This window comes from Castanea sativa, chromosome 8 (genome assembly GCF_040712315.1).
Source record: "Castanea sativa cultivar Marrone di Chiusa Pesio chromosome 8, ASM4071231v1".
Taxonomy (NCBI): Eukaryota; Viridiplantae; Streptophyta; class Magnoliopsida; order Fagales; family Fagaceae; genus Castanea; species Castanea sativa.
The window spans coordinates 29,682,007-29,698,676 of NC_134020.1; the positions used below are offsets into that span (position 1 = coordinate 29,682,007).

The 16,670-nt window shown below is 35.0% G+C and overlaps 1 protein-coding gene across 1 annotated transcript; it reads right to left on the reverse strand.

The window, feature by feature from the left end:
- Positions 1 to 6,497: 6,497 nt before the first annotated feature.
- On the reverse strand, positions 6,498 to 7,094 carry LOC142606166 (copper transporter 1-like). Its single transcript, XM_075777561.1, has 2 exons — positions 7,019 to 7,094; positions 6,498 to 6,838 (listed from the first exon to the last, which is right to left on the reverse strand). The coding sequence occupies exons 1-2, from the start codon at positions 7,092 to 7,094 to the stop codon at positions 6,498 to 6,500; spliced, it is 417 nt and encodes a 138-aa protein (XP_075633676.1).
- Positions 7,095 to 16,670: the final 9,576 nt, after the last annotated feature.

Sequence of the window (16,670 nt, forward strand, 5' to 3'; positions counted from 1 at the left end):
TTGTAGTCGTCTTGTTCGGCTGGATCCTTGCCTTTCTTAGCATCCTCTAGCTTTTTCTTTAGCAGTTTGCTTTGCTCCCTAGCAGCAGCAAGATCACTCTTGGTTTGACGGAGTTGCTTGCGCTGAGTCTCGGCCTATCTCTCTGCCCCTTTCAGTGCCACCTCGGTGCTTTTCTTCTCCCTTTCGGCCTCAGTGAACTGGGCGTTGAACCTCTTTTCCACCACATTAAAGGGCTCAACAGCAGCAACTCGCCTGCCCTCCTCATCCTTCATTTGTCAGTGAGAAAGATCCACCAACTCCTCGGCCCTGAAAGTGGCTTGGACAGCCTACAAAGGAAACTTATGCTCCGTTTGTTTCAATGGAAAACCTTGTATAAATATAGTTTTCCTTATTTTTCAGTGTTTCGTAGCATAAAAAAAGATGAGTCAAAGGAAAACTATTTTTGGTCAATATAAAAAGTATGGCTTATTTTTAGAGATTGTTTTCCAATAAATTTTTTTGGAAAACAACTCTATCTCATAGCAAACTAAATAAGGAAAGTTAAGAGTTTGTTTTTCAACTCATTTAAAATTGCTACCAAACATTGAAAAATAAGATAGTTTTATATAAAATGCTTATTGAAAAATGATTCATTTTCTAGAAAACATCATTGTTGAAACAAACAGAGCGTTAGGAAGTAAGTAAAGACAAGAGTAAAAAAATAAATAAATAACTAAAAAAGTAATAATAACAAAAATGAACAAATAAATAACAGATTTAGCTTGAATGACTTACCATAGCCAAGTCTCTCTTCAGACTTAGAAACACCTCGTGTTTCTTTAGGGTCCTTAGATCGGCCATGTCATCGAGTAGTAGCAGGGCTTGCTCTACAGCGTCTGCCATGTACCCGGCCTTTCCCTATCGGTGATCCCTGATTGAGGAGTTCGTAGGGAGAGGGGACCCGTCTAGCACTAAGGGGGGATTCCAGTTTGGAACCCTGGTACGAAGATCGCATCCTCTATCTCTAGGTGCACCATCACTCAAAGACCTTGTCTGGGTAGTCTTGGCTACCTTGGCCCCCCTTTGAGGCTCATTCTCCTTGGAAGGTACACCCCGGCTTTCTTCCATCACGTCCTTCCCCTTCTGTTCCCTTTTCCTTTTTTTATTTGTGAGTTCCTACTGAGGATCATGAGAAGTGGGGAGAGGGGGGTGTTTAGCTTGACCAACCACCTCAGGCGTCTTGCCCCCAACTTGGGACTCCATCATCTTCATAAGGCTGCCCCTGGGTTTGCGTTGTATCCTCATTACTTCAAGAATAGTAGTATCTTCTTGGATGCTGTTTACTTATGCTAAAGGAAGGTGGCTAGGATCTCGGATCTGAGGCTTTGGAGATTGGGGTTGGTTGAAGATGGAAAACTCGTCTCCGGAGTCAGATACTTCAACTACGTCTTTTTCTTCTTCTCCTTCTTCTTCTTCCTTTGTGGTGGCTGGCTGTGAAGGGGTCACTTCGTCCTCGGCCTTGTACTATAAGAGTGATTCTACCTTCAGTACACCTTGTTGTCTCGGACCTGAATTGAGAAAATGAGGCACGGAGATGTTGATCAAGGGAAAATGCGGGTCCTTCGCCTTTATCACACACTTCAATGCTTAAAAGCTGGATGAGAGTGGAGTGTAGCCGAGAATCAGATGCAACACTTTTAATTTACCGTCTATGTGGACAAACACCTCGACTTGGAGTATTCTGTCCAGGCTTTGCTTGTTGACAAGGCTTAAGTTTGGTTTGGCGGTGTGCTAATCTGTGAAACCATTAAGAAAACAAAAAATCGTCAGTAATAGAACAACACAAGTCAAAGAAAGAATTCATTTACAAGCACAGACAAGGAAAGATGGGTACAGAGTATGGTAAAGAAAAATAAAAGATGATTTAGAAGCGATAAACCTAGATCTACAACCCCACTAGTTTCCCCTCTCTCGTTGGACGGGGAAGGCCATCGTGCCACTCCCTAGAAACGATTAGAAGTCTTTATTCATGCCTTTGTTGGATTCAGGGAGGCATGAGATGAGCCTAAACTTGGGGTACCTAGTTTTTAGGTAGTATCCCTACCTTTTTAAGTGGTGGAGGTTATAGATCCAATTGACATTGTGATGGGTAAGATTTAAGCCCATTTTCTCATTAAAGGCATTTTAGCTACCTAAAATCCTAAACATGTTTGAGGCACATTGGGTGGGGGCTAATCTATGAACCCTAAGGTAGTCTCTAGTGACCGTGCCCATAAGGATTCTCATCCCTCATTCTATAAAAACAATCATCAGGATTACCACTTCTCCATTCAGTGTGCCAGTCCCACAATGCCTAATGGAGACTCCTGGCAGGATTCTATATTAAGCTTTAAAGCTCTCTATACCCTCCTTGGAGTCTACCAAGTAAGTGAATCTACCCATGTGTGACAGAAGGTTGAAGGTATTATGATGGTGAAGGGGAATTGAGGGTGCCGAGGAGAAAATGGTACTATGTAAAGAAAAGTAGAAGAAAAGTAAGTAAAAAGGGATGAAAAGACTTACGCGAAGAAAGAAACTTTCCTTGGACTAGCTCTTAATATTTATGAGTGCAAAAATGAAGGGAAGGAAGCGATATTTGTATCAGGGAGTGAGACAAGCGGAAAAATTCCCGCCAGAGTTCCAAGAAAATCCCTGGCCGTTGGATTTGCATCACACCGTAGAATGTGGGGAACATGGAGCCGCATAAATTTAATGAAGGCGCGTCTCGGGTGCCGAAGTGTTAAGAGCGTGTGTTGGGCAGTTAAAAAGGGTACCTACACAAACAGGAATGATGTATGATAAAAGTGGGGTACTTGGGGTAATATCGAAATCCCCCTTTTCTTCACGAGGAGTTAAAGAGGAGGATTTCAAGGGGGTTATTGTAGGGATGATGGGCCCAGTAGTATATATTGGGCCGAGGGCTCAGTCTGGGAAGCTTAATGGTTCGAGGATGGGTAAACATTGTTATGGAGGTTGGCATTGATGAATAAAGAAAGGGGTCTGGTTATGATGATCCGAGAAGGGGGTCCGAGGAGGGATGCTTTCTCGGCTGAGCGAAGCAGAGGTTAGAAGGTACAGTTTGCCATCCAAAAGCAACGTTCCAACAGATTCTATTGTTAAGGATACACATCATGAGAGCACATGACAAATGAAAGCTATGAAATATCTAAGAGAAAGTTGCTACCACCGCATTGAATACTCTATAGCTAATTCTCTGGTTCATTAATGAGAAAGTAATATTTGAACGGTGGTTTTCAGCTTTATAGCTACTCTTAAAGATTTCAGGAAGGTGCTGATGGGACAAGGATCAACACCAGCAATCTAATCTACATGTGGAGGGTAGAGATAAAAAGGGCAAAGTAGTATAAAATAGAGAGAGGACCCTGAGAAAGGGGGATCGGAAAATAGAGAGATAAATACGCTGTATAATCAAGAACAATATTTGTAATCAGTCCCAAAAGAAAATAAAGAGGAATTAACCTCCTCGGATTGTGTCCGAGAACAATTTTTCTTAGATTAAATCAGTTCATCTTTATTCTATTGCGATCTTTACTCACTATGATTGTTGTTCAAACTTATTAGAACTTAACTTTCTGATCCACTCTCTACAAATTCATTGTATTGGGCTCATTGGGCCTACTCCCTTTCTTCCTTTGAGCTTAGGTACAAAATTGTGTCCCTACATTTAATATTTGTAAAAAGATGTTGTAAATTGCTAATAGTATTCATGCTTTGTAAAATTAGAATAAAATTAATTGTTATACGCATATGGAAAGTGAGAGATTATTTTTTTATAATTATTATGTGCATATGAGAAATTTATATTTTTAGAAATATATTAAAATTAAAAATTATTACACCTCCTCAGAAATATATTTTTAGAAATATATTAAATATATTTTTTTCATGGTTATTAATTTTAATAATTGTTATGTTCATATGAAAATTTTATATTTTTAGAAATATATTAAATTTATAAATTATTACATCTTCTAATAAATATATTAAATTGTTATAATTGTTTTAGCCAAACTCAAAATTTAATGTTAATAGAATTTAAAATGCCACATCCAAATTTAATTTTAATCTTTACCCCAAATTCTTGCTTCAAATGCCACATCCAAAACACACATTTCGAGATTCTCAAAAAAAAAAAAAACACACACACACAAACAGACTTAGAGAGGTCAGAATAGCTATTCCTAAAATTTAAGAAATTGTCATTATAAACGAATAACTAGTCCCTATACTCTAAAAAGGCGTGGCTATTCTTTTTCATCTACAAATAATAAAAGTAGTAATGACAACAACAATAACAATAACTAACCTTTTTATACGTGTGCTACGCATATTCAAATGCTCTTTTTTTTTTTTTCGTTTTTTTTTTAAAAAGCTCTGTTTTTTACAAAAAATTAAAAAAAGATTAAAGTAAATCTTTGGTCTATAAAGTTTGGGGTTATTTTGCTTAATCTTTTATATTTCAAAATTTTTATTTTAGACCTTCATGTTTGATTTATTTTTTATATTAGTTATGTTATCTATTTCTGTTAATAATTTGACTATTTATAATATGTTCTTCTACCTACAAGGCTACAATTATAAAATTCATGCATTGCATAAGATTTTAGAGAGATTTAACAAAAATATTAAACATGAAGGACACTTTTTTTAAAGGAACAAAACATGAAGGACACTTAACTGTCATATTACTAATAAAAATGGATGATTGAACTAATATGAAAACAAGATTTAACATGAAGGGTGAACATGAAATTTGTTTTTAACTTATATTGGTTATATCTAAAAGATTTTTTTTTTTTCAACTTATGTTTTTGGAAAAATCAATTTCAAAAAAGCGACAAAGGTAGTTTTGAAAATAATGAAAAGTAGAAACGCAAGAGTTCAATAATAATAATAATAACTATTCTTTTTTTCTCCTCCCTCTTTCCAATATAGGGTAATATGATCCAGTGGTGCAATCCTTACAGATATGTAGTGTCAATTCAAATAAGCTGTATATAAGTTGTATTGAGAAAATCAAGCAACCAAGCTAACGTGCTAAGTTTTCTCCAAAAAAAAAAAGAAAAAAAAGAAAAAAAGAAGAAGAAGATAACATGCTAAGTATTCCTCATGATTTCTGATTCAACATTTCAACCCAAAACAAAATCTCTACTATTTTGGTCGTGGTCTGGAAGTTTGGAAATAGTATATTTTATATAATGGTTATATGCAACATCTGTCTTATATAAAGGAGGATCCTCACTTGTGAATTTCATCTTCTTATGAAGTTTGGAAATAAAATATTTTATGTAATGGTTGCATGCAACATCCTTCTTATATAATAGTAAATTTCTCATTTGTGAATTTCATCTTTCATATAAGAGTAATGTTATAAACAACTATTTTAAGATAATGAAATTTATCTAAATTTGTTCCTGTATGAGAGGGCAGAAACTATATCCTATGTTTTTTTTTTAATTATACATACATTATACTATTTTCTTTAGTCTTCATGGAATCTACCAAAATAGATTAGCCTCAAACATAGAGTTATACTCATTTGGGCTTTTTCTAGGGGAGAGAGGCAAGAAGGTAGGGAGTTTTGGGCTTTATTGTAAGGGCTTGAAGAGGGAGCTAGGGCCCAATAGCACTAAACACATTGCAAGTAGAGTAGTGTTGAATTTATTTGTGTACGTATAATTTAAGATAGTCGAAGGCCCATTTGCGCGTTTCATGCAAATTCCAAACCCAGACCATGAGTAGTATAATTAATTAATTATCAAGAACAAAGACGTGAAGTATATAATTATGATCCAATATTATATAATAAAACTTGTGGGGAACTAATTAACTGAGTAGGCGTGCGTTTGGAATTTGGATGCATTTTTTTTTCTTATTTAAATTTAAATTTCATTGTTTATTTGTTGAAAATTAATTAAAGTATAATAGTAATGAGACTCTCGAAATTGTTGATAAACTAAATAAATAAAAGAAAAGGCCGAACAAAATAAATCACCAGGACTAAATTAATGGTCAAAGTAGAACTTTAATTTTGGGGTCAACTATGTTCCAAAGAAAAATCTTAATTAAGGAAACCGGGGAGGGTTAAACTGATTTGGCATTGATAATTAACACCTAACGTTAATTTAATTAAAAAGGTTCCTCTTGAACTGAGATGTTAGATGAATAGATAATTTAACAAAAATGAAGCTGAAGTATTTTCTTCTAGTATGCCAAAATCTGCAATTCTCAACCAAGAATTTATATTTTCTTGCAAGATACGCAGGCACAACAACTTGTACAAATTATTTTTGTTTGCAAGATCCAAATATTGTTACAAAAAAATTATAAATTTGGAGAACTAATTAAGTTTCACAGAAAATAGGATAATCATATACAACTGTATTTATATACCAATATGCATAAAGAAATTATAATGACCATACAGCTGCAAATTAAAGTCTGATGTGCTTTTCTGATTAGCAAATCAATGGTGGAAGATCAGCTGGATCCTCGCAAGGAGATATCTTTGATATTTTTGAGTTGTCAAAAGCCCTACTGCCAAAGATCAAGAATCCTATTGTATATCCTGCAACTGCAGCGAGTAGAATGCCAAGATTGTATGACATGACTGCAAGCATGACCAAATAGGCCATTCCAACTCGAAATGCATACATTGCAGTTTGTAAAATCCCAGCTATGATGTTATCCATGGTAGGCCTGATGAATTTGGTATGCGAAAGCCACTCTACTGCCAAGCCTAGCACAAACACGAGTGTTAAGGCTAACATATACGAGTTGAAGTTTGAGCCTGGCCAACCTGGGAAGAGAATTTCAATGGCATCACCCCAGAATAATGTCATATGTGATTTCATTTTTTGATGCATATGACTCTTTCACTCTTAGGAAATTGAAATTAACGATTATAGGTATAAGTGAGTTTATAAGGGAAAGGAGGCCATTTTCGTGGTGGTTGTACCTAAACTCATCTATGTAGTACCAGTACATCTTGTACTACCATGATCTTTGAATTTACTCATCCTAATACTACTTCCATTGCAGACCCAAGAGGCCATTATTGGCCATTATCATAATTAATCATTGACTTTGGACATTAATTTTATCCGATAAAATAAGGAAAGAAAGAAAATAGATGGATGGAACACTTCTTGCCCAGGAAAAAAGGATTAGATAGAAAAACTAAGCCTACACTCTAAAGGAAACTAAAGTACGCTTGGCTTTTGTTGTACTACGCAAGAAAGTAGCAATAGTATTGTAGTACAAATACCATCTCTATTGCTTTTGTTTGGTTTCTATAATTTTCAAATAAAAACTCCCTTTCACAAACAAATCAAACCCCAAAACCCTCCAGGAGTAGGACCCATTTCTTCCAAGAAAAACAAAAGGTACAATCTAGTCACTTTTGAAACCCAGCACCAGAGTCACAGCTCACCACCTCAACTCTGTACTGAGTTCATTGTCACGACTCAGTAAGTACAAAATCCTATGGGCTCTATAGGAGGTGGTGGCGGTGGTTCAGGAGGGCATTGCTGCATTTTTGCCGGCCAAGTTGAAATGTGGACCCTTCCATCGTTTAATAGTGACAGCTTCAAACAATTCTTAGAATCATTGTTAATGAAGAATGTAGGTATTTTTTTTGCAAATGTTACCTTCTAAATCTTCTCACCTGATTGTTGCATTAAAAATTTCCACTAAATGTTTAGAAACATTATTAATGAGTAATATAGGTTTTTTTTTTAGCCTTCACCGATTAATAGTGCGTTTATATAAGCTATTGAAAAACTGTTTTTTGAGTTTAAAATAAACATTTGTAAATAAGTTACGAGGAACTATGATTACAAAATAGATTTTTGAATTTTAAAAACGTTCTTTGAATTAATCTCCCCACTACAACAAAGTTGACTATTTTCAAGGATCAAAATCCTTGAAAAATGTATTAAAAAATCCTGAGAAAAATTATTTTAAGAGTCTAATCGACTCTTGATAGCCTTCGAAACTTATGCCGTTGAAAAAGAATTTTGAAGGCCTTCATGGCTCATAAAACATGTGCTTTATCGGTGAAGGGACTCTTAAATAACCTTATTTACCAAAGATTAAAAGATTTACATGTACAACCCTTGATAAATAATGTGTTATTTAAGGGTCTCTTGACTCTCAAAATAAGCTTTTCTTTTTCTTTTTCTTTTATTTTCTTTTAAAAAAAAAAAAAAAACCCACAATCATGCTCATCAAAAGTCCAATGTATACAACTAAATACATCAGAAGTCCAATGTATACAAACAAATACATCAAAGGTCCAATATATTATAACCAAATACAAATATAGAAGATAAATTCATTTAGTTGAAGAACTGGATTAACAGTTTTCTAATTCACAATTCACTATACTTATTATAAACACAAGATATTGCCCCAAGTGCTTTGTTTCGAAGAGTCACATCAAATAAGTGCATTAACTAGATCCTGGTACTTCCCCCTTGCTGTAGATCTGAAATCACTGCATTTAATAGATATTGGTCACTACCTGTGCTCTAAAATCAGCATCAAGATGAACAAGAAAAAGATAATGACATGGAAAATGAATTACCAGCTCAAAACCAAGCATAAGATTTGCCACTCTATATCCCTAGTAATCAACAAATTGGAACTAGCAAAGAGTGCAACCTTGGCCTAAATAAATCACAAAATACAAAGTGAAACATTATCCATATATTACAGACAGTGGGGGTATCAACTTCCACCACCTCTAGATCTGGGCACTCCACTAATTTGAACATCTTAAGCGTTTGCGAATAGATTTTGATACTTGCCATCTTGCATTTTGAGATGTCCAAGACCTCAAGAGTCTGAAACTTGAACTTAAGTTCTGAAGCAACTCAAGTGTCCTGTTACTAAGCCCAACTAATTCAAGTCTTTCAAATTTTTACAAGCTTCCAAGTAAATATCACAATGCAAATTCACTGATTGCGAGTGGTAGTAATCCTTACTACAGTAGCAAAAGGTTTGTAAGCTTGGCGCTTTAATTTCAATCGTCGAAACCTTTCTTCTAGCATATACATGAAGCAGGTTAAGCCGAGGAAGATTTGACACCTTTAAATGTTTGAGACCATGACAACTTATTAGTTTAAAATCCTCAATCAAAGGGCATCTTTGTGTCAGATTCTGAATTACCTGCTCATCTAGACGAACATAATTCAAAACCAAAATTTTCAGATGACAAAATTTGAACTCATTACAAGGCTCTAACTTGCTAAATTTTAACCGGAGCTCAGTTATTGTTTTGGCCTCAAGCGCACCACCTGAGGTAAACTATAATACATCTGTTTTCCAGATTTATTTTCATCCCTGCTCAAGTGTATTATTGACAAGAAGAGACCCAGTGCCTTGACTTTTCTCTCAGTTGCAATGGTCAACCATTCAGCAACACGAGGCAACAGCAACTCCTTATCATGGTAGGAGTAAACAAATTGAAGCAGTAAACAAATCCAATTGGCTTCAGATTCAAATCCAGACAACTAAAAGAAAAACAAAAGCATTAAAAAGCACTCACGCTTGGTGAAAATCCAATTCAAACACACCCCACAAGTGACTAGCTTAAGTTGATCTTCATACCTTAGTGATCACTACTAGATTGAGCTGATTGCAAGGTGAAATAACTCAACATTTGCATCATCATATTGTCATAATGTGCTCTTTGTTCTGCCATTTGACTAGCTTGTTGTTCCTCAAAAATGTCTTCTTTGTTTTGCCATTTGAATAGCTTATTGTTTGAGCATGCTTTTGAGGTGCTTTACTTTTTCTTTCAACGCTCCATCAACTTCTAAACGTTTGTGTTTGGATTCTTGGAGTCACTTCTTAAGATCATACATTCTGGATGAGGAGGAACCCCATAACTTGGTAGGAGTGACTCCAACCCCATAGCCACAAACTCGTCCATGATGCTCAGGTCCAAACACCTCCACAAATATTTGGTCTTGAGATATTTTCAATGCCCCCTCATTCACTTGAGTAGTAAGATTCCTCAATGCCATCTAAAAAGAAAAGTAATAGTATGACTTGCAAGAAAGCATATGGTAATTAAGTATTGAAGATGAATAATACGAGGAAACATGTTGCAGTCACAACAAGAACACAAACATAAAAAGTATTTACTAATTTAACACAGTAATTACCATTCTAATAGTGATAGTAATAGATAGTAAAACAAAATAAAAAAACATGTTGCAGTCACACAGGTCAAAAGCGTGGGATGAAAATAAGATCAAAGCTACAAATTTTAACAGCCGAGTGTTGAGTGCCTTGTTTAATGCTGTGACTAACAAAGAATTTAAGAAGATCTTATCCACTGTGAGTGCCAAGGAAGCATAGAAAATCCTTCAAAACACTTATGAAGGTACCAAAGTAGTGAAAGATTCCAAGTTTCAAAGGCTTATCACTAGCTTTGAAGAAACTAGAATGGATGATGATGATGAGACGTTTGATGAATTCTATGCGAAACCCAAGAACATAGTGAATTTAGCATTCGATTTAGGTGAAAAGATTCTAGAACCTAAGATTGTGAGGAAAATCCTCAAATCTCTTCTAGGGCAGTTCCATGCTAAGATCACTGCCATATAAGAACCATAGGACATTGATACCATTCCTTTGACAGAGTTGATTGCGAATCTAAAAACCTATGAGTTAGGTTTAATAAGAATTGGCAAGGGAAGCAAGATAAAAAATATGGCTCTGAAAACCAAGAATGGTGAAGAAGACGAGTCACCTGAAGATGAAAACTCGAAGTTTAAATCTTACATTACTAGACAATTCATGAAATTCATCAAGAATGCTAACGTCAAGGCAAATGACAAGGATCGCAAATAGTTTGGATTCTTCCAATTTAAGTCTCAAGATAAATTTAAGAGAGAATCAAAATAAGTTGGACAAAATAGCAACATTTTGGCTAGTCCAAAATAGCAACATTTTGGCTAGTCCAAAATGCTATGGGTGTCAAGGGTACGGACACATAAAGCAAGAAAGTCCTACCTATCTCAAGTCAATTGGCAAGAGTAAAGCCCTAGCTGCCACCTTGAGTGATACAGAACCAGAAGCAGATTCAGAGGATAGTGATCAAGAAGGAATAATCAGTGCCCTTACATCTACTATTGATTCTTCCAAGGAATCCGAAGAATTGATTAATGAGGAAGAGGATCTGATGGAGTCCAAGTTTAAAGAGATGGATAAAAAAGATGATATCCATAGCCTACTCAAAGCTTTACAAGAATTCTAAGAAACATGAAAAGCTCTATAAGTTAGCCATAAGGAAGCTGAGTGAAGTGGAATTAGAACGAGAGGAACTCTTTACTAAAGTTAATGAAGCAAATCAAACCATCGGAGCATTGTGGTTTGAAAATAGCTTCTTAGCTGAAAAGACCAGGAAACTAGATGCTGAGTTGTTTCAGGTGAGAGCTCAATTGGAAAGAACTTTAAGTGCTAAACTGGATGAAATGTTAAATTTCCAATAGGCTGCTTCTGATAAAACTGGTCTCGAGTATGATCACTCTCTCTTCTTGCAGTACTTCCTCTAGTGCTTTAAATAATGTGGTTTTTGTTCCTCTTGCTTCTAATGCTAAACCTGAGATAACTATACCTAAATTGAAATTGTTAGTGATCGCTCCACTAATAAGGTAAATTCATTCTAGGAGCACCTCCTAAGGTTGTTAAGAGAAAAACTAAGCAAAACAATCATCGCTCCCCAAATAAGAAGTCTCAACCGAAAAAAACTCACTTCTGTCATCACTATGAAGCAATGGAACACACTCGTTCAAATTGCTATAAGTGACTTGCTACTCAACAAAGCAATAGTGTGTCATCTTTTGGAAACCAAAACCAACTTCAAAACTCTTTGACTCCTCTTGGGAACTTTTGAAGACCGTGTTGTTCTTGACAAACTTTAATAGGTTTAATCCTCCCTCTTTAGTGACCATTCATCAAAAGGGGGCTGCTAGATCACGTTTGAAAAGCTTCCAACAGAATATTTATATGGAAATATCTATGTTGTGTTGATATTTTTTGTTGAGCAATATCAAATACCATTTACATTTTTAGATTTTATATTTTAAAAAAAAATTGTTAATAGAGTAAATTATGTGATTTGATTAAGACGAATAAATTTTGTTAAGTTTTAGACCCCTTAACACAATATGTTTAACCTAATATTAAGTCAAGTTTATTAACAAGTTTGTTAATTAAGTCTAGGTTAAACAAATAGTGTAAAACAGATATAATGTGGAAAGTAAAGAATACAAAGATCTGATGACCTAAGAAAACCTAACCAGTAAAAAACCTGGAGAGGATTTAACCTAGCTATCCTTAAGGTAAAAACAGATCCACTTTGAAAGAATTGAAGTTTGTACAATAAGACTTAGACCACTGACATCCTATTGCTATCTTGTGTAAAAAACTTACTACCATGACCACGTGATAGCTTTGAGTCCACGAACTACTTCTTTTCCTGATCTGCTGCAACCACAAGTTCTCCTACTTGTGACTTTGAGACACCTCTCAAAGGTTTTAGATATTCTTGAAAGTTTTTTATGCAGCAACTGAAGCAACCATCAAGTTCTTGATGCAAATCTTGATCTTGATAGCTCTATGTGTGTGTATGAAGATAAATACCTCATAGATCTCATAAAAGATTCAACACATAACTTAACAAAGACCTTTAAATCGTAGTTAGGATTTTTCCTTTTATACTTAGAATGAAACGCTTAACCCTACACGTCATATGGGCTTGGGCTGTGTTAGGACATATGTAATTGGTTGTTAGGAAAATATGTCAATATTTTATGTAATTGGCTAATCCTTTAACAAAACGCACTTTACTTGTATTTGGGTAGATCTAGAATGTGTTTAATACTTCAAAGAACAAGAGTTCAAGTCTAGTATTGAAGCCATGCAAATCTGTCTAAGAAATTAGTGAAGAAATGCTGATTAGCTCGACAGCTGCTTGACAGATAGCTATCTATTGAGGCCTCGATAGCTAGCTTGACAGCTGTATCTATCAAGTTTTACGAAATTCAGATTTTCATATCTGATTTTTGGCCCATACTGACATGTATGTGTAGAGTTTCTTTTCTCACAACCCTAAACATATATAAGGTTTATTTTAGAGGCCGTCACATAAGAGAATACAAGGAGAACATATGCAAAAGGTGACCGAAACCTTATTCTCTCTAAAAGAAGCTATTGCGTCTTTGTGCCTTAGGGTTTTGTAACCAAGTGCTTCTTGATTTTCATTGTTGATGAAGTGAAGAACTTTGCAGCTAATATTCTTCTTTCTCAAGTTGGTGAGTAAGTCACGTATTAGGATTCATGCAAAGGAGTTAGTCATGTATTGGGATCCATGCATCAAAGGGTGGCGTGCATATATTGAAGAGTTTAGAGGTTCTGAAGCGGTAGAAAGTTTCTGCTGTAAGTTCATCTACAGAGATTGTAGAGTCTAGGGACAAAGGTTTTGTCCTAGATTTGAAACTTCTCTTTACTATAGTGAATTGCTTTTCGGGAAGGTTTCCCCCCAGGTTTTTTTACTGTGAAACTATTTTGTTTCATTGGTTTTCCTGGGTCATTATATCTTGTCTTATGTACTTTTCGCTGCATATGATTTTGACATGATATTGATGTTTATTTGTTTTAACAAGTTTTATTCATAATAAATCTAATTAACAACTTGGGTTTAAAACTTGTTAATTCTATCAACCGGGGTCTAAATATCCCAACCGAGGTCTAATTTTTGATCAATCGAGCCTTGCAGAATATGACCAATAATTTCTTGCAAATACTCGATTCCAAACTTACACTTAACCAAACTTTGAGCAAGTCTAAACCTAGACTCATTGTTTTGATCATGATTTGCCAACATATACAAAGTGAAATTCTAATATATTAGTTCCTAAAGTCTTAGAACCTAACAATCTCCCCCTTTGGCAATCCGTGACAAAACACTTTACACGAAATAAAATGCTCAAAGTAAAAATAACCCAATTATACATTATAGCCCACATTACAATTCAACCTAACTCCTATCTATCAATTGCAAAAGTAGACAGTAGCTTCGAATGAATTAACCTGTAAATTCCTAAAACACTAAACAAACCATAAATGCATGTGTGCAAAATACAAGTAAATCAAAATAAATTTCTTGTTTTCACAAAAAAAAAGAAGAAGACAAATAACATGAATAACCTCATAATATAAATCATAACTAATGTATCATAGTTTGTGAAACAAGAACATAAAAAAAAATGTCTCCCCCTAACATATACAATCACATCATATGCCCCAAAATACAATCTACATCAAAAACAAATCATCTCATAAAAAAAATCACATCTCCCCCTATCTATGTACTCCCCCTTTTTGTGACGAATTGCCAAAGGGCAATCAAAATTGATTCAAGGGTGGACACGTCTCTAGCATAGTACACATAGAAGAAGATGATGATGTAGACGATGGAGGATTTATAGCAGTAGTGGGATCAACAAACTCCTCACCTGTAGACGACTCGACTCTAGGGCGTTTAGAGCTAGCTTTTAACTGAGCAACCCTTTACCTAAGAAACATGGCACCTATAGGAGCGATGATATGAACAAGCTTAGAAGAGGGGAAGTCCTCTAAACCTAAACCTAAAAGAATCCTATGGATAAAAGCTGGGAAAAACAAACCATGAGATTTTGCACTACTCCTTTGAACCTCTACAAGAGAACGAATGAAAAAAGTAGGAAAATTGATAGAAGTATTAGTGATGAGAGCGTACAAAAATGCACATCTCTCAATGGGAATGGTATGTATATGAGAAATAGGCCAGCTGCTATGACAAGAAATCCTAAAGAACAAATAATTGAGCTCAGTAAGCTCATGTGCGGTAATCTTAGGATTAGTACCCCAACTAATGGCAGTACCAATAAGAAAAGACATAATGTTATCAAGGAGAGAAAACTCTGTATAAGGATATACAGGCTATTGTACCAAAGGTAAATCAAGAGCAGAAGCCATTACCTCACGGGTAATGACAAACTCTTTACCACTTATCCAAGTCTTCACATAGTGAATGTTGGTATCATCTGTGTGAATAGAGAGTGTAGAGATTTAGACCCCTTAACACAATATGATTAACCTAATTACTAAGCCAAGTTGATTAACAAGTTTGTTAATTAACACTAGGTTAAACCAATATGTGTAAAAAAAATATAATGCGGAAAATATAAAGAACACAAAGATCTGATGACCCAGGAAAACCAAACTGATAAAAAACCTGGGAAGAATTTAACCTAGCTATCTTCAAGATAAAATAGATCCATTATGAAAAAATTGAACTTTTTACAATAAGACTTAGACCACTAACATCCTATTGCTATCTCGTGTAGAAAACTTACTACCACGACCACATGACAGCTCCGAGTCCACGAACTACTTCTTTCTTTTGATCCACTGCAACTACAAGTTCTCCTACTTGTGAATCTTGATCTTCTTGAATGTTCTTTGTACAGCAACTGAAATGATCACCAAGCTCTTGACATCAATCTTGTTATTGATAACCCTAAGTGTGTATGAAGGTAAACACCTCTAGATCTCATAAGAGATTCAAACACACAACATATCAAAAGCCTTTAAAATGTAGCTAGGATTTTTCTTTTTATATGAAAAGTAAAACATAAAACCCTACACGTCAAATGGGCTTGGGATGAGTTGGAAATTCTACTGGAAAAACAATCTGCATGAGGTTCGATCAATCGAATCTAATTTTTGATCGATTGAGACCTGCAGATTTAGTCCAATAAGTTCTGTAGTCACTCGATTTTAACTTTACAATAAAACATATGCTGAGCAAGCCTAAACCTAGACTTTATGTTTTGATCATGGTTTGCCAACACAATACATATTGAAGTTTTAATACATTAGTCCCTAAAGTCTTAGAATCTAACAGAGAGGTTTGAATAAAACTCTCTAGTCAAAGTAGTCGGAAGAGGATGCTCAACATCTAGAAGAGGCAACTAACCTCGACTCTTAAAGTTCATACGAATTTCAGGATTAACCTCATCTAGGATAACTTTCCTCTCAGCCCAAACATACCTATAAATGTTCAACTTCTTATAGGCTTCTTGATTATACTTAAACTAAAATCTAGACCTTTCAAAGTTAGAAGAGGAGGAGGGGGCAGTGTTTTTCTTAGCTCTAGTTTTCCTAACCTTGACTCTAAGAATAGGAAGGAAAAACACAACAAAAAGAAAACACAAAAACCAAGGGCAAGCTGCATTAAAAAGGGTTAGAGCACAATGTGTATCAACAAATGACAAACTATATGATGCATGTAATGAATGCACATATGACGCATGCTCTAATGCACAAAAATTTGTTCAATTTTTAATATTTACCCACAATTGACTTGAATAAAAAAGTTTTAATAAAAAACCCCAAATTTTGAAAAAACCCACTTTTCAAACCAAATCAAATTGATTAATCAAACATTATACTAGTTAGAAAACATCATATAATGACTTAATCCATTAATTTTAGAAGTCAATTTCTAGACCTAGAATTTCCATATCTTCTCAAATCACAAAGTTGATCAGATTAATGCATGGGAATCATAT

Bases quoted from the DNA above. Each gene is read 5' to 3' on its own strand.
- LOC142606166 (XM_075777561.1), bottom strand. From the start codon at position 7,094: ATGGCCTCTTGGGTCTGCAATGGAAGTAGTATTAGGATGAGTAAATTC. The intron at 6,839-7,018 runs GTACTACATAGA...TTCTCTTCCCAG, and splicing joins TGGTAGTACAAGATGTACTG to GTTGGCCAGGCTCAAACTTC.